At 44.1% G+C, this 16,356-nt stretch overlaps 1 protein-coding gene and 1 long non-coding RNA gene across 5 annotated transcripts; one reads left to right on the forward strand and one right to left on the reverse strand.

The window, feature by feature from the left end:
- Positions 1-162: 162 nt before the first annotated feature.
- milt (trafficking kinesin-binding protein milt) lies at positions 163-16,092 on the forward strand. 3 transcript variants are annotated; one of them, XM_064683089.1, is made up of 6 exons: positions 163-404; positions 2,455-2,704; positions 2,781-2,990; positions 12,901-13,179; positions 13,248-14,832; positions 14,897-16,092. In XM_064683089.1, exons 2-6 carry the CDS (start codon positions 2,545-2,547, stop codon positions 15,999-16,001), a joined length of 3,339 nt encoding a protein of 1,112 aa, XP_064539159.1. In that variant the 5' UTR covers positions 163-404; positions 2,455-2,544; the 3' UTR covers positions 16,002-16,092. The 3 variants fall into 3 exon arrangements, with proteins under 3 accessions (XP_064539159.1, XP_064539158.1, XP_064539160.1); XM_064683088.1 differs by lacking the exons at positions 163-404; positions 2,455-2,704; positions 2,781-2,990 and adding an exon at positions 7,826-8,852; XM_064683090.1 differs by lacking the exons at positions 163-404; positions 2,455-2,704; positions 2,781-2,990 and adding an exon at positions 10,895-11,414.
- LOC135428953 (uncharacterized) lies at positions 3,710-5,011 on the reverse strand. 2 transcript variants are annotated; one of them, XR_010436353.1, is made up of 3 exons: positions 4,801-5,000; positions 4,519-4,690; positions 3,710-4,022 (listed from the first exon to the last, which is right to left on the reverse strand). It is a non-coding gene; the product is annotated as an uncharacterized LOC135428953 (long non-coding RNA). The 2 variants fall into 2 exon arrangements; XR_010436352.1 differs by having other exon boundaries at positions 4,519-5,011.
- Positions 16,093-16,356: the final 264 nt, after the last annotated feature.

The raw sequence follows: 16,356 nt of genomic DNA on the forward strand, positions 1-16,356 counted from the left end.
AGTTTTTTTTCGCAAAATTCAATTCACAATTTAAAAACGCAGTTATCGGAAACGAATGAAATCACGAGAATCTGCCTTTAAGAATCATCGATACAAGAAGCTATCAAAATTATCGAGACATGTGCCATCTTTAGTATGCGCAAGAAATTGGCTGCAGCTGCAGAAAAAAAACCAATTTTGTTAGACCAGAAATTATTTAATTTAGTTAAAATCTGATGTGACTATACGAACATAGACACATATTGTATATTTTATTAGCCGAACGTGTTTTATATGTTTTAATTTCAACAATTGACGCGCGCTTGTGCAGAGAAAAGTGGCATGTGGTTTTCGTTTTTAGTGTGAAACCAGCCACAACACATCGAAAAAATAAAATGGCAAACACATGCACAACTACAACAAATGTAGGTATTATCCAGCTACAACATTGTGCTGGACATGAAAATTCAATAATTCGTGTATTGTGCTATCTAGTTTAAGGTTACATTTTCATAAAAAAAAAATATCCAACTAAAATGATGAAATATTAGTAACATTCACACTTATGAATGAGTGCGCGAGTGCTGAGCAAATGATGACAGTGTTTTATAATCGCGCATTTATAGTGGGCGCGCTCCTCGAACAAACATAAAAACACACACACAGACACGCGCAGGCATACGCATAACACATTCCTGCACCCACGCAGCCCATTTTTGACCTCCCCTACGGAGCAGCAGCATCCCCCATTCCAAGCTCTTAGCCAGCTGATTCACAATCAGGCCTTTTGCAGTGCATGCGGAACTCTTAAAATAAATTCGTTTCACAAATTACAACGGTGTCGTCTAATGACCCTGCCCCACTGACGGCGGCGACGACGTTGTCAGCTAGCAGCGCTGCTTATATAAGTGTACGACAACTGTTTGTGTGTGTGTGAGTGCGTATGCCAAAAAAAAAATGGGTATACCGTAAAAGCAGCCCGAAAGAAGCGAGAAAAAAAAAAACAAATCGCAAACAATTTAAGCACCACAATTAGAAGCCAACAAAAGGAAACAAAACTTTAACCAAATTGTTTTTGTGGTTTTATTTTTTGGCAAGCATCCCCAACGCTGCAACCATTGACGCCGCGCACGCCTTTGGCTTTCAAATTTATTTTAGAGCATTATGCCATCCATCCATTTAGTTTCGCTAACAGCAGGGGCTGGTAACGCGCGCTTAACAGTGGACAGTGCAAAACGTAACGAAGCTAAAAAAAAAAATTAAACAAAAAATGTTTCGAGCAGGAGAAGCGAGAACACAAAGCAACAACAACGGCAACCAATAGCAATTTGCTATTTTTTTTCAATTCCGTTTCATTTGCTTCGCTGTTGGCTTCGCCGGCTTCCATTCACATTCACGAATTTGTTGCTGTTAAGAGTCTTTGTCATATGTGTCTAAATGTAAATTTTTGCTCTCTTATTACGCAATGCAGTTGCAGTCGATAGCGAAAAGCAATCGCCAAATTCGCGTGCTGTTATCGCAATTATCGCGAAACCGTTGTGTGCTTGATCAAATGACCACGGTCAGGGAATCCCTTGGCTCTGGTCCTTAGTGGTTGCTTATCATTCTGCAGGCGTCGTCGTCTCTGTCGGCGTCGCCGTCACATGCTTCCATTAAACGGCCTTTGTGCGTCACAGCGCCGTCGACTTGCTGTACTGAGCGGCTAAAGTGCAATAATTTCGCCGCAGCTTTGCTTCCTGCGGCGACATTTTTGACTTCGATTGTTTGCTTTTGATGTTTTGTTTACAGTTTAATTACTTGTTGTCGCCTCCGCCTTCGCCCCGTTGCGTATTATCGCTTCGCTTGTGAGACGTAGAGGTTGCCGTGATACGTATACGCCGCGATTGGCACGTAGTCTGTCTGTCTGCTTTTGGCCATCTCTTTGACTCGCAGCTCTTAAAGTGAAGGCAAAGTTACCAATTGAGCTCGAGTTCTCTTCGCGCTGAAGACCAAGACAAAAATCGAGTGGGTGAAGAAAAATCAGTTAACAGTTGATAATGGTAAATGGTGCACGGTAAATCGTGAGAAGAAGCTAAATTGAATATTTTGAAAAGGCAGCCTCTAACTTTAGTTAAAAAAAAAAATTCATCAAAAAATATAATAACTGTTAAACACCAAAATGTTTAACTTGGTTTCACGTGTTATCATTTGTAATGATATCCGATATGGAATCTGCCCGACTCCGGCCTGTAAAAATATGTGATAAATTAACGCGAAAATCCTTTGACGTGCACTAATATTTATAGTATTAATAATCATCGCGTTGACGTTGACTTTATCGGCGGAGACTTGAATGGAAGATAAGCGCTCCATAATGAAAACGAGCACAAAGCGCGCCCAGTTAGGTGCTAGGTGCTAGGTGCTAGGTGTTAGCTAGCTGGTTAGTTGGATGTGAGTGCCAGTTAATTAAGAAGCCAGTTTACATATTATTTGCAGCAGATTAACTGACTGGATACTGACGAGCCGAACGGTTATCAAGCCACATTTATAATTACAAGCTAGGCAAAATAAGAAGGTGCAACATTTATGCTATCCGCAACATTTGGGGCCAATGGCGGCCCAATGCCGCTCAGTCCCTCGGCGCAGGCGACGCTCAGCAAACATTTGCCCAAGCTCCAGACAAAGCGTCTCATGCAACAGGCGACAACCAACAAACCACAGACCGCCGATGCCAGCTGCTTAACGGGTGAGTTGTGTAATTATTTGCTAATTGTTAAGCTAATGTGCTAATGTATCACTTATTTACACGCACACACACACAGATTTGTGCAGCAGCGAGAACTTGCCGGAGGTGGAAATATTTTCGTTGCTGGAGGAACAAATACCCAAATATAAAGTACGAAGTGATTTCCTCACCGACTTCTCGGGCTATGCGAATGAGGATTGGTTTGTGCCAGCGCCAGCGCTGACAATCCCAGTCGAGGGTCTCGGCTTGACCAAGGAGCAGACTAGAGAGTGCCTCAACTATTTTCGTGAGTACCTTCTTATCAATACTATTACACATTAAGATAATCAAACAAGTGTCTACGCTATAAATAGCTACAGCGTCATTTTAAATATTTATCAGCGCTTGGTGAAATGCCTATTGTTCAATTCGCAATAGCCCCTATATATATATATGTATATCCCCTTTTCTTCTAGCCCAATTGCTATGGTTATACAATAGCACTTGGGTACACATCAGAAAGAACAAATGGAAATATGTCTGTGCCATCAGTTTCTTTTAAAATCGTCTTTGTGTGATTTGTTTTTAAGTTTTATTCATTTTTAAATATCTAAAAAAATTGTTTATCTGTTTCGCTTGAGTCAAAACGCAATTTTCTTTTATCTACTCGACGCAAATCGGTTAAAAATAAATTCTATATGTATTCCTTAGCTCTTATTGACGCCGAAAAACTTGTGACAAAGTATTATTTATGTGTCTTGGCAGAGTCTGCAAAAAATTCGACATATACATACTTTTTTGTCAATTATACCATGAAAATGAAAGTAGTATTTATCATAGTACAATATTTGTGTTTTAGTTTTAGATTATGTTCACTGCAACATTATATAAAACTAATTTTTAATATTGTATGCGATAATTATTTAAAAAGCGCGCCAAGTGCCGCGTCTTAACACAACACTTGTTCTCAGTGTTGGCAAAAACTCCATGTTATTGCTATTGGCAATTTAAAAAAAAAAGTTATCGTTTAGTTTCTAAAATGTTTTCTTTAATGTGGTCTGTGTTAATATGAAACCTAAACAATTGATTGTTATTCAAGATGAATATGATTTAATATAATTTACCCAATAAATGTCAGCTCAAATATGTCCATTTTAGTGTGAACGTCGCTGGTCACACTGATTTTGCCATTCGCCTCAACGTTTGACATTCACACAGCGCACAGCTGTTTTTGGAGCATTCGCCAGTAGTTGGGGCAATTGTCCGCTTTTGTCATTCCGCGTGCGTCGTCGATGTGTGTGCATTTCAAAAGAGTTTGCCAACCAACGGCGACGCGCCGCTAGAAATGAAAAGTGCCAAAAGAAATTCGTAAGCGTCGTACGCGTTTTCTTGTATATGTAATTTAAAAATATACACACGTTGACATTGGGCCAAAAATTATGTTGCCCTGCTAAAAATGATTCGGCGTGTGGCAGTGAAACTGTGTGCGTGCCCCAAAAATTGTAATTGCCAAAAATAAAATAATTAAACCAAAAGTGAGGCACCGAGCCAGCATAAACAACTGAAAATCATAAATACAGCACTTGCTATATTTGTGTTATTTATTTGTGCAAAAACACAAGCTAAACGAAACATTCGGTATTTCTCCAAGTGCTCCGACTGCCGACTGGCGTCATGCAACTGAATTTATTTTTAGGACAACTATACGCACACAGCAACAATAACTGAGAGCTTTGTGAATTATGAAGAGGCGAATTTGTTGCTTGTGTGTGTAACAAATTCAATGAATGGGGTCGAAATTCTCTGTGAGTCAGTGTAGAAGTTGTAATTCATACCAGGGCATGGGCAGGGCTTTCGTCTGTTAGCTCAATTCGCTTCGAGTTGTACTTCTGGATGCCATTCAACGTTTCCATTGGCCTGCTGTCGTTTACATAATCGTTTTTCCATGTGCCGCTATTCTGTCTCCGTCTACAGCTGATAAGCTGAAGCGCTCAACGAAATCGTTGTCTATCGGAATTTACCGTATGTCCGTCAAAAGACGAGCACAGCTGTTTGGTTCGCTCGTTCATTTGTTTGTCCATCGCGTCTTGCGTGGCTTTTGTAATTTTGCTATTTACCGTTGCGCACTTGAAATGCCGCTTATCCAGTTCCAGATCTTGCGGCCGGCCTGCCGGCCCGTCCGGTCGCTTCTGGCTAGCTGATTAATAATTATCAGCAATATTGCTGCACTGCTCTTCCGTGTATCGCATCAATCAGACGCTCTTGTCACCTGTTCGTGTGCGTTTATCTTTGCGTTAAACTGCAAAAACGCGTTCCGTTGGTTACTCATCAAGAGAATATAAACCGCAATGCAAGTCGTTGTTGTTAGCTATTAGGCACGTTAAATTGCCGATCATTTCCCCCAGACCTAGATTGTCGGCTATTTTATTGGTGTTAAGCTGCCGGCGGACAACGGCAAACAATGCGCAAAGTGGCAAAAATTTGTGTCAGGTGTGTGTGTGTGTTTATGCTTGGGGTGTATAATACGGATTATGTCCGTGGCAGCCGCGAACACCTCTTTGTCAAACACAAATAAATGACGGGTAACGAAGTGACACACTTTAATTACGTCATTTCACAACACTAAGAGTCAAGCGAATGTCCGGAGAGCCAACGGTCTGCTATGTTGTTTGTGCTCTAGTCTGTGTCACTGGCCTATTGATTAGGACATTCACATAGCGGGCCGCAATTGGTCGCAATTTAGCCACGTAGTGGATCATGGATAGGAGCATAAATTGTTGCATATGTTATTAGTCAACACATATGTACATATGTATGTACTTATCCCCCACTGAACTTCCTTATTGGTGTTGGGTAGCGCTTGTCGATGCAGTGCTCCTTTTGCCGATTGCATTCGGCTTTGCTACAGTTTGACCATAAGTAGAAGTATTTAATTGCGGCTAACTTTTGCAAATAATTAATTACCTACAACTTTTTGTGAAAGTTGATGTGAACCAAAAACATCAAAATTACAACGTTTGTCTTATTTAGCTGCTGCTTATTGCCGATTTCATTTCATTTTCGCGTGTGAGCGATTGATTGGCATTTTTTATTTTTTTCTTTTATTTTGATATTTGCTTTTTTTTATTAGCGTATATTGTGTGTGTTTTTTGTTATTTATTCAGCTGTCTTTACATAATTGCAGCGCCGCCGGGCGTATAGTTTGTCAATCAGCCAATTAGCCCATCAACCTAGCCGATTCTTAAGCCTCTTGAAAATGTTGCTTTATGCTTTATTATCAATGCGATAACGAAACTTACATTTACCCACTAATGTCCCCTCCGTATGACTGCGTGTGTGCCCCTTAATAGTCGAGGCTTACCTTTAAAGTCTGATTCATAAAGTTGTACACATATATAAATTTCATTCGAGGGCTGTACGCCTTTAGCATGTCGATGAACCTTATGCAAGCTTCTCCGCAATTTGTGATGCTTTTCGATATACTCTTCTTTCGGTATGCTCTCTCAGTATCTGTTGGTAGTGTTGTACAATGTTAAATTCTAAAAAATAGTTTTTGTTTTCTATCAATTCAAATATCATTCCTAGCATTAATTTTTTCTTAAGCATATGTAGCTTACATATTTGTTTTCTACATTTCATTTTGTAATTTGTAGGGTATTCAAAGAGTTAAAAGCAGCTCTTGCTTGTGCGTTGATTCATTTGAGTTTTAAGTGTCTCGTGATTGCCTTACAAATTTTAATATTAATGTATGTGACGTTCCGAGACTATTGACGAGGTACTTAAACATAGCTAATTAAATTCTTTCGCTTAAGTTTTTGTTCATCTTTTTATTATATTTAATTGAGGTGAGTAGGTTTTGGATAGAAGTATTTTTTTAAAGTAGGCAAAAAAAACGAATATTGTGTTTTTGGGTTAAATACAGTCAGTTTATTGTTACATTAGAATTGAAACTTTGATGACGTTCCTAAAATGTTGAAAATGTTGTAGCCCAAATTGCTCGAAACAAAAATATTGGTCTTACATACCTTTTTCTTTATAAAGACAAAAAATGGAAGTTCATGTAGGATGTTACATACCTTTTCCCTTTAAAGACAAACTACTTCTCATTTTAATAGTTGGCGTTACGAAGAGTTAGCCGTGGACTGTGATTTGTTTAGCTTGAATTTTTCATTTGTGCTGGTCATCTCTCACCTGAGCAGTTTATTTGGCACAAGCTAACGGCTGTTTGTTTCTAGCTCAGCTCAATTTTCTTTCACTCGCCAGACCATAAATTATGATCTGATAGTTATTAGGCGCAGCTTCAGCCTTCAGCACTTGCTCTCAACTTAATGTTGCATCATTTCCCCTTAGCTGCGGACATGCTACATTCCAATGTCCAAACCCACGTTCACCTGGTCATTATTACATCCTCTGCTCTGCTTAGATCTGTTCTACGCCGCAGCCCACACAGGAGGAAAGTGCTGGGCAACGTGTTCGCTGACATGTGGCCATGGCAAGGGGAAAGGCGCTTCTTTTATGCTGGCTAATTTGTAAACTTGTTTTGTTGCTCGACATTTTCCTAGTCGCCAACTCTAACCATTTCCCAGGGCCGGACTGCATTCCATTTAGTTAGTCAGTCGGTCCACTCTTGTGTGTGAAGTTGAGTTTTTCATTATTTCGGTTAGGGTTTTGAAATATTTTCCACGCGCATTGTATGTTAATGTGGCAAACTGAAGTGGCAAGAAGGTTGTGTTATGTATATGAAATTCGTAATATAATGATAGACATTGCAAAAAAAAAAAATGCATATTCGACTTCGCAGAAAGTGTTTAGATAAACAAAAATAGACCATCGATAAGTGTGGTGTCCGGTGAGACAATAAAGATAACGTGCTTTTGATTAGTGAGTCAACTTGACATAATGCGAGACTATAACTAAATGCGCATTAATTATTGGTAGGCGGAAGGAGACGGACTGCGTTTACCAACACTGGCTGCGGCGCAGCCAGGACTCAGACACAACTCTTTTGCATTCAAGTTGTGTGCGAAACACTGACATTTGGGTAGGGTCATATGCGTTTGCCAACACTGGCTGCGGCGCAGTGCTGCCACCGTGCCAGGCTCTTTTGTCGATTTTGACAAACGTGACAACTCACACACAACTCTTTGACAGGCCAAAATAAATAGCTGCATTCAAATTCTCGGTGAATTGTTAATTGTGTGCAAAAATAAAAGCTAACCAATGAGCAAATCTTGTGTTAAACATAAACCAAACAATGCGCTTGCTCCCTAAACCAACGCCAATCAGAACAATAAAATGTCACTACTCAACAACAACAACAACAACAACGCTCTAAAGAGCAAGAATCTAGACAAAAAACAAGACAAAGAACAACCACATTATGTGAAGCTGGCAGCAATGGCTCCAGTGCTGCCCATCATCAACGAAATGGTGCTGGAACCGGAAGACCCTGATGACTATCAGCAGAACTTCGCCGCTGGGCTCGAACCGGAGCTGGACTTGCTGAACAGCACTTCGCATTTGGCAAACAGCGCCAGCAGCGGCTCCCTGTCCTCGTTGATGTCCAACTGCAGCTCCAGCAGCTCCATGTGGACGACAACGTCGACGTCGGCGGAGTCGGTCGAGACAATCAGCAAGCAGCCGTCCAATGCGAGCAAACACTTTGAGAACACATACAAGCTGCTCGGCAAGCAGCTGGAGAGCAATTGCCAGCGCACCGCGGACAAGCTGCAGCAGCTGGACAAACAGCTCGACAGCCTGGACAGTCTGAGCGGCTCCTGTGCCTCGATGTCCGCCATTGTCAATGGCACAGAGCCGGCGCCCACGCGCCTCGAGCTTGAACTGGAGGCCGTCGAGCGTATGCGCGTCATTGTCCAGCAAATGAAGAGCACGCCCAAGGAGGCGACAGCGAACGCCTCCGCTCCGCTGCTGGCGCTGCTGCACGACTTTGCGGCCAAGGGCCAGCCTCAGTCCAAGGACGTCAGCAGCACACCCTGCACCCCACTTCCCAGTCCCATAACGGGCGCCCTGCCTGCGGATGGGCCCAACTTTGAGCTGCCCGCCGAGCTGCTGCAAACGGCCAGCTCCTGGGAGCTCATGTACTACGCCTCCAAGAATGTCGATGGCCAGAATTGTCTCAAAGTTGTGCGCAGTCTGTTGACTAACAAAGGTAAGATTTAACTAATCCTTCCCATGCCACAACATTTTTTTTGGCTTAAACTAAGTCGCAAACCTGGTTTTTACGTCCATGAAAGATGAGAAATATATTTAATTAGTATTCAATTATTTGACTACTGCGCTAATTTTAATTAATTAATTTAATTTTCTCTAACTAAATTTGGCATCTACGAAATATGGGGCCCAAATTTGTATGTTAAACCAAACCAAAAAGTTGTTTTTGCTTTGTTTCATAGTAAAAACTAAATGACTAACTAGCTAAGTCCTACCGCTTAAAATTGTGGACACTTGGCTTAGATCGACCTTTAAGAAAAAACTTGGTTATCAGGTGAAGTGCAGCGGAGCCCGCGTCCCGCTGCAGTTGCCTGTGCAAAAGCCCCTCGAGTTAACTTATCTTATCGCTTCTTTCTTTATTTGCTGATCGATTAATGTTTTCTGCATTTAATTTTAGTTTTTTACGATTTTATTTGTTCTTGCTTTGTGTTGTGGTCGACGTGTGAACAAGCACGACAGCAGTTTTTCGCATTTCTTTTTTATCTCTAATTCCCATTTGTTTGCAAAACTTCAGACTTTGTGTTTGTTTTTGTTCTGCTTCATTCAATAAATCCCGCCGAAGGCTTGTTGATATTTGCACAAATCGTTATCGATTTGTATATATATATATATATATGTAAATAACAGCTTTTAGCAAGTTAATTTGAAAAACTATTAATGCTCCGACCAAATCCCCGTTGCAAAGCACATGATCTCATCCTATTAATCGCACTCTAAGCTTTTTGCTGCGTTTTTTTCAACTTTTTGCCCTTATCATGACTTGCTGATTATCTCGGCTAATGTTCAAGCCAAGCTGCAGATTGTTTAAAGTTTGTTTTTTTTTATCTATAAGCAACGCCACAAAGCCCTTAGTTTGACATTTGCAATGGACAACAAATTCAAGACTAAAGTCATTAAATGAATAGTTTAATGACCGATTGTAATTAACGGAATATTACCTGTCATTTTATTTGCCGTAAAACGTTTTTCTAGTTATGTTAAGAAAAAAACGAGTGTGTAGCACATTTGAAAAATGATGTGAGGAACTGTTCCCATGACAATTATTTTGGGGCTAGTCTGCACTCGCCAGGTCCGAAGAATATTATTCAAACTCTTCTATAAAAACATAGACGAAAACTAATTGTGTTTTCACGTTTTATTTTCGTATCCACGGCACGTGTTTAAAAGTATTTGGCAGATTAGCTGAACTCGGAACTTGTGGGCAAACCCAACAATTCTAAAAACTCGCACATTTTGGGCTCAATTTCTAAAACTTACCTGCATCTCGTTGGGCTTGTGTGCCTAGTTTTCCAGGGAACTTTATTATCCTAATACACGGAAATTTACCCGCGACGAGTTCCTAAATCTATTTATGAATGGGATTAGGTTTAGGTAGACCGATGCCGGGTTTTTCAATAAAAATAGGATATGAAAAATGATATATGACAAATAAATAAATAATTGCAGCTTATTGTTATTTTAATGCAGTTTCAAATATCCTGAATTCAGGTCTGTTTTTTAAAGCTCAAATCTTATTACCAAATAAAAAGCATTGTAATAAAATAGATTTTCATAGAACTTAATTTACGACCGATAGTTCAGACGGACATGTCTATATTAATCTCGACGGTTAATGCTTATTTAAAACCAAATTACTTAATGGGGACGTAGAAGTCTCCCTATATCCGTTAAACATTTCATAAAAAATACCCTCTTAAAGGGTATGTAATAGTTCATATTAGTTCTAATACCTCTCCAAGGGTATGTGAGCGATAGATTTGTTTACGCTGGCAATGCTATCAGGTTTCTCTCACTCTCTGTCTGGTGGATGACAACTTAACAGAATAGCCGCAGTTTGTACATAACAGAGCAATAACAGCGCATTGGTTGCCTCTCTTTCGGTGTGGATGTCATCTTTGGTGGTGGATTCCAATGCAGCAACAAGACCCACAGAAAATAAAATTCACTCTGAGCGTTCGTCGTGTATCTGCTAATCCGCAAATTACACAATTCGTGCCAATTGTAATGCTTAAAAGACTAGAAAGTATTGTCAAAATGTGAACGATAATTTCAATCAGTGCTCTGTTATATTTTCATAAATAAAAATCAAACAAGAGAAGCGCGCTGTTTCGATAAAAATTGCGAAGAAAAAACGTAACCCTCCTCTGGGCCGTCTAAAAACAAGAACAACAACATTTATACTCAAATTGCGTGCTTGTGTATTGCGAAGCGTCTGTCTCTGTGTGTGTGTGTGTGTGTGCGTCAATCTGTTCGACTACGTTGCTCCGTCACGAGTTTGGAGCGCCGTTTGCCCGTCTGGCGTTTTTTTTTTGTATACTTTAGAATTCAGTTGGAAGTTTTAGCATTCGTTAATGTCTCACAACCTTTGGACTGGCCACAGCCTTGTGGCTATTGTGATTACCAACTGTGTTGTTGTTGCTGCTGCCCAGTGAAGTGAAACCCTCGTGAAGTTCGCTGCCGAAAGTAGCTAAAAACCAATCTGTGTGGATATTTTTAACACGTGAGTTTTGGCCATCAGCGTATATTTATTACTTGTATTTCCCGTAGAACCGGCAGCTGTTGTTGCATTAATTTTCACAAAACATTCATGCTGCTCTTCCTTTCACTCGCGCTGTCTTAGGGAAAACGCCTTTTACTTCCAAGCTGAGCGTTGCAGCCTGCAGTTGCCTGCTGCGCTGCCGCTGCTCTGCCACTGCTCGTTCCTCTCTCTTATTCCGCTCTGCTGTTAGTTTATGTGTGTACGTCGCGTTTGCAAGAAGTGGCTTTGAAGTTGAGAGTTTTCAAGTTGCGCTCATGGCTATAAATATACATAAGTAATTCATAAATCTGGTTTAAAGTTCAAGCTAGGTTTTCATATTGAAACCGTTGCGCAAAAACGATATTTTGCGCACATTCAACGTGCGCTGAGTGGGTGGCAGAGAGGCCAAAGAGCGAGAGAGCGCGCGTGAGCGAAAGCAATTCTCATGACAGACTCAGTTTCTCTGGTGACTTCAGACAATTCACATTAATTTAGTAATTCATTTAAGTGTTTCGTCTGTTATTGACAATGCGGTTGCAGCTCAAACTATAAAGAAAGAAAAAAATTATAAAAATAAAAAACTCATGTGACATATGGAGGGACAAACGAATGCAACCCCAAAATGCCGCTTAACTTCTAGACTCACAAAACAGGCAACAACAAGAATAACATCAACCACCAGCAGAAAAACCAAGTGCCTTGGCAGCAAAATTTAAAATGAGACTGTTTATTACATAATACGAAACAGAAGCAAAGCTAAAAAAGAACGCAACAGATTTAAATATTTTCAAACAGAAATTCGGATAATGTTAAAGCTGCATCGTAATTAAAAGTATTAATAAGAATATCAATAAAGACTAATTTCGGCCATGACACACGTAAACAATGGCGAAGGAGCCGCAACGACAGACACGGCGATAGGGTGGGAATTGCGGTCTGCTGTCAATGTGGCGCCTGCTGCCGGCGACAGTGTGCATCGATTTTTAGCCACTGAGAGCAACAACAGCACTCATGTGGATGCTGTTGATGCAACAGCAAAGAACTGCCTAGAGGAATGCTCGTTTGTTGCGTGCCAAACGAGAGCGGCGAGCGATTGGCACGATAACTTTTGCATCACTGAAGATGAACTTGAGTACGAGGATGAACTCGAGCTCTCAGCAGGTGGTAGTGCAACAACAGCATCGACGTCAGCAGCGACGCCAGCGCATGAGTATGGTCTGCTGGGCTTTGGGTTGGGAGAGCGAGAGCAGCAGAATGAACAATTGCTCATGGAAGGTATTCTTGCTTTGGTATTTTTTTAAATTACATAACGATCCTGCAGCCCTATCAGTTATTGATTTTGCATCCCTGGTAATTGATGCACAGATTAAATGTTAATTCAATGACCATTGTTAAAGTATTTAATCATAAATTTAACTTATTTTTATTGCGACTCAAATGTTATCTAATAAGTTTAATTGCTTCGCAGTTCTATGTGGTAACCGTGTTAGCCAGATGACTCGTGCCTACGATGACATTGAAGCCGTGACGCGTCTGTTAGAAGAGAAGGAGAAGGATTTGGAGCTGACGGTGCAAATTGGAAAGGAGCTGCTCACGCAAAATAATGCATTAGAAGCGCGTGTTAGTGATCTGGAGACAGATCTAAAGTCGTCCAACGATGACCGCGCCCAGCTGCTCCACGAGCTGCACAAGAAGAATGAACTAATTTCGGTGCTAACCAACGACGCGGACGATGGAACTGATGCGGGCAAGTAGCTTAGCTGACAAGTTGATAAGTCATATAAATAAAGACTGAACTTTTTTGGTAACATATAGACACGCCTACCATGTCCAAATCAATAACCCTGGACCTGCTGCAGAAGAAGGTGAACTCATTGCTGGATGAGAATAAGTCACTTAAAAGCGAGGCCACGCAGCTGGCCCACCAGACGGATGAGGTGGAGGAGCACGAGCGGCGGCTGATGGCGGATATAAGTGCCCAGCTGAACGATGCCAATTCGCAGTATGACAATATCAGTTTGGAGCTGGAGCGACAGCGCGAGGAGAACCGATTGCAGCACGAACAGATTGTCAGCCTGACGGCTCGCTTGGCGGAGGCCGAGATGCGTCTGCATCAGTTGACGCAGGACAACGACGAGCATCTGTCGCTGCTGCATGTTACCAAGGAGAATCAAAATGCGCTCGCCCTCGAGCTGGTGGAGTTCAAGCAGCGCTATGAAGAGGTGCTCGCCCTGCTGCACTCTGCCCAGGATCAGCTGAAGCAGCAACGCAAGCGTTCGCAGCCGCAGGCCCGCAGCTCGTTCTTGGGCGGCCTGGGCACGAACGGTGCAGCTGCTGCTGTCGCCGTCGAGTCGCTGCAGTCGGAACTGATGGAGTCTTCGCTGTACTCGGAGAACAGCCTGGACTCCGGCATTTCGGGTGATAGCCAGCGCTGTGCGGACCGCATTAGTCGCATGATGTCGCAGCTGCCGGCTGGCATGGCGGCCAGTCTTGGCTCCAGCAGCATATACGGGCCGCCGCCATACCAGCGGGTCTTCGACACGGTGCGTTGCGCCACCAAGAGCGGCAACTACATGGACAGTGGCAATGTGTCCATGACTCAGCTGGGCGCCATGTCCATGAGCAGTGCCTCCGGGCCGCGCATGGCCTCAACGGCCTACCCGGCGGGCTCCTATTATCGCGGTGCCAGCGGCGGCAGCAGCAACTCGCTGGGCCTGAAGACGCTCTCAAGTGAAAGCCTTAACTCGCAGTCGGACGACGGATATCCGGCGCAGCCATCAGGTGTGCCTGGCGCCCCCGGTGCCAAGGAGCTGGAGGCGGCTCTCAAGCGTCTCACGCCCGCCGAGGTGTTGGCTCGTCGTGCTATGCTCTCGTATGCGCCTGTCGGGACCTACAATTACGACGAGCCCACGCACGGACGAAGCGGCGTTGCGGCGGGCGGACAAGCTGCTGGCCTAACGTTGCCCATGGGTGTGCGCACGCCGGACAGCATCATGTCCACGGGATCGGGCTCGTCTGGCCTAACGACGCACCAGTGGCGTCTTCCAGAGAAACTGCAGATTGTGAAACCCATGGAGGGCTCGCAGACGTTGCATCACTGGTCGCGTCTGGCCACGCCCACGCTCAGCGGTCTGCTGGAGGAGCGTCCGGGCGTGACCATACGCGGCGGGCGTGGCCTCGACGATCTGGGCATGCAGGTGTACACGCTGTCCGACGTGGAGGAGGACGTCAGCGATGAGCTGGGCCTGGGCAAGCAGTTCGAGGCGCCTGGCTGCACCTACACCTACACGAACAGCATGGTCATGCATCCGGATGATGGTTTCGTCAACGACTTGTCCTTCCTCTCCCAGTCGCAGATGTCCTCTCGCATGGCCTCCACATCGACATCCAGACAGCCAAGGTAGGACTTCTGATATTTATATTTTTGCATATGGTTAATTGGATTTCTGTTCGTCCTGAAATAGTTGTCCGGCCACGCCTCGCGCCGGAATGTCGCGCAAGAATTCCTGCTCCACGTTTTCGGTCAACTTGGGCCTGGCTGGCATGTTGAATGAACGCGGCATCAAGGCGGTCACGCCCAGCGCACTTAATACGCCCGCCGGGCCTAACTTCTCGCCGACAGTGACACCCTGCAACAGTCCGGAGGGATCGCCGCCGCGTGCCCAGTCGCCGGAGCCGTTGTTTGGACTCTTGTCCTCGGGCGCCGATTTGATCAAACGCAAATTGGTGGGTCCCAGTGATCTGCAGCGACAGCGCAGTCTGAGCAAGCAGCAGCACCAGCAGAAGGTGATGCTGTCGCACCTGGAGCGACGGGCTCTGCGCTCGCTCAATCTGATCGAGAAGGTGGAGAGCATCGGCCTGGAGAACATTATCAGCGCACAACGCGGCCTTGGCACGGGCATCGCCAATCGCAGCAGTTCCCCGCTTTCGCAAATCAGCGGCAGCAGCGGCGGCGGCGACAGCCTCCAGAGTTTGCACACCAGCAGCAACAGCATCGTGGACGACATACACTTTGATCGCGCACAAATCAAGGGCGTGCTGCATCGCGGCCTGAAATCGCCGACGCCAGCAGCTACATCGACGGCGGCCACAAGCATGGCCGCCAGCAGTGCCAGCACCAGCAGCGCCTACAACAGCGAGGACAGCGATGACCAGGGTATTGTGCTGCAGCGGAAGCCTAATCTAAGCTCGGCGGCCGCGGCGCCAACTGCAAAAATGGCAAATCCCGCAGCAGCGGCAGGGGATGCCTCGGCGTCGGCCAGCGAAACACGCCTCAAGCAGATGCAGCGCCAAAAGTCGCGACGAAACCTTAAGAACGGCATGGCCGTGCAGCGACCCGATCTGGGCACCATTGCGGGTAGCGGGTCCTCCTCCGGAGGCGGTGTCAGGCGTGTAAGATCAGATCTTGGCAAGGTCTCCGACAGCAGCAGCAGCGGAGCAGGTGCACCCACAACTGACGCCAAGAGCAGCGACAGTGAGTCGAAGACGACGGCTTCACAGAGCATCACGCAGGCCTTTGTGGGTTCGGTTAGTTCCTTGTTGTTTGGCCGCAAGGGAGGCTGGCTGTAAACACACACACAGATACACACACAAACACACACACAGATACACATTTACACATACTACATATACGTATGCAAGAAAGCTCTTTAAAGATAAACGCGCCTGACTATGATTTGATTAGGCAAGCGAAATAATTCTAATTCGCAGCAAAGCTACGCAAAAAGGGTTCTTAGTTAGTCGCCGCTGCCGCCGCCGCTGCCGCCGCCGCTGCCGCCATTTTGTTGATGACTGTCATCGTCGATGTCGATGTTATGCAACACTGGCCACGCCCGCTGTCCTTAGTGTTTGTAGCTGTGATTTGTAAATACTTGTAGTAAAATGTTTAAATTTAGTAGTTTATTATTAATTAATTAAACAGAAA

The sequence above is a fragment of the Drosophila montana genome, unplaced genomic scaffold (genome assembly GCF_035044405.1).
Source record: "Drosophila montana isolate Dmon_TW-CO22-7 unplaced genomic scaffold, ASM3504440v1 contig_2581_1, whole genome shotgun sequence".
NCBI classification, from domain to species: Eukaryota; Metazoa; Arthropoda; class Insecta; order Diptera; family Drosophilidae; genus Drosophila; species Drosophila montana.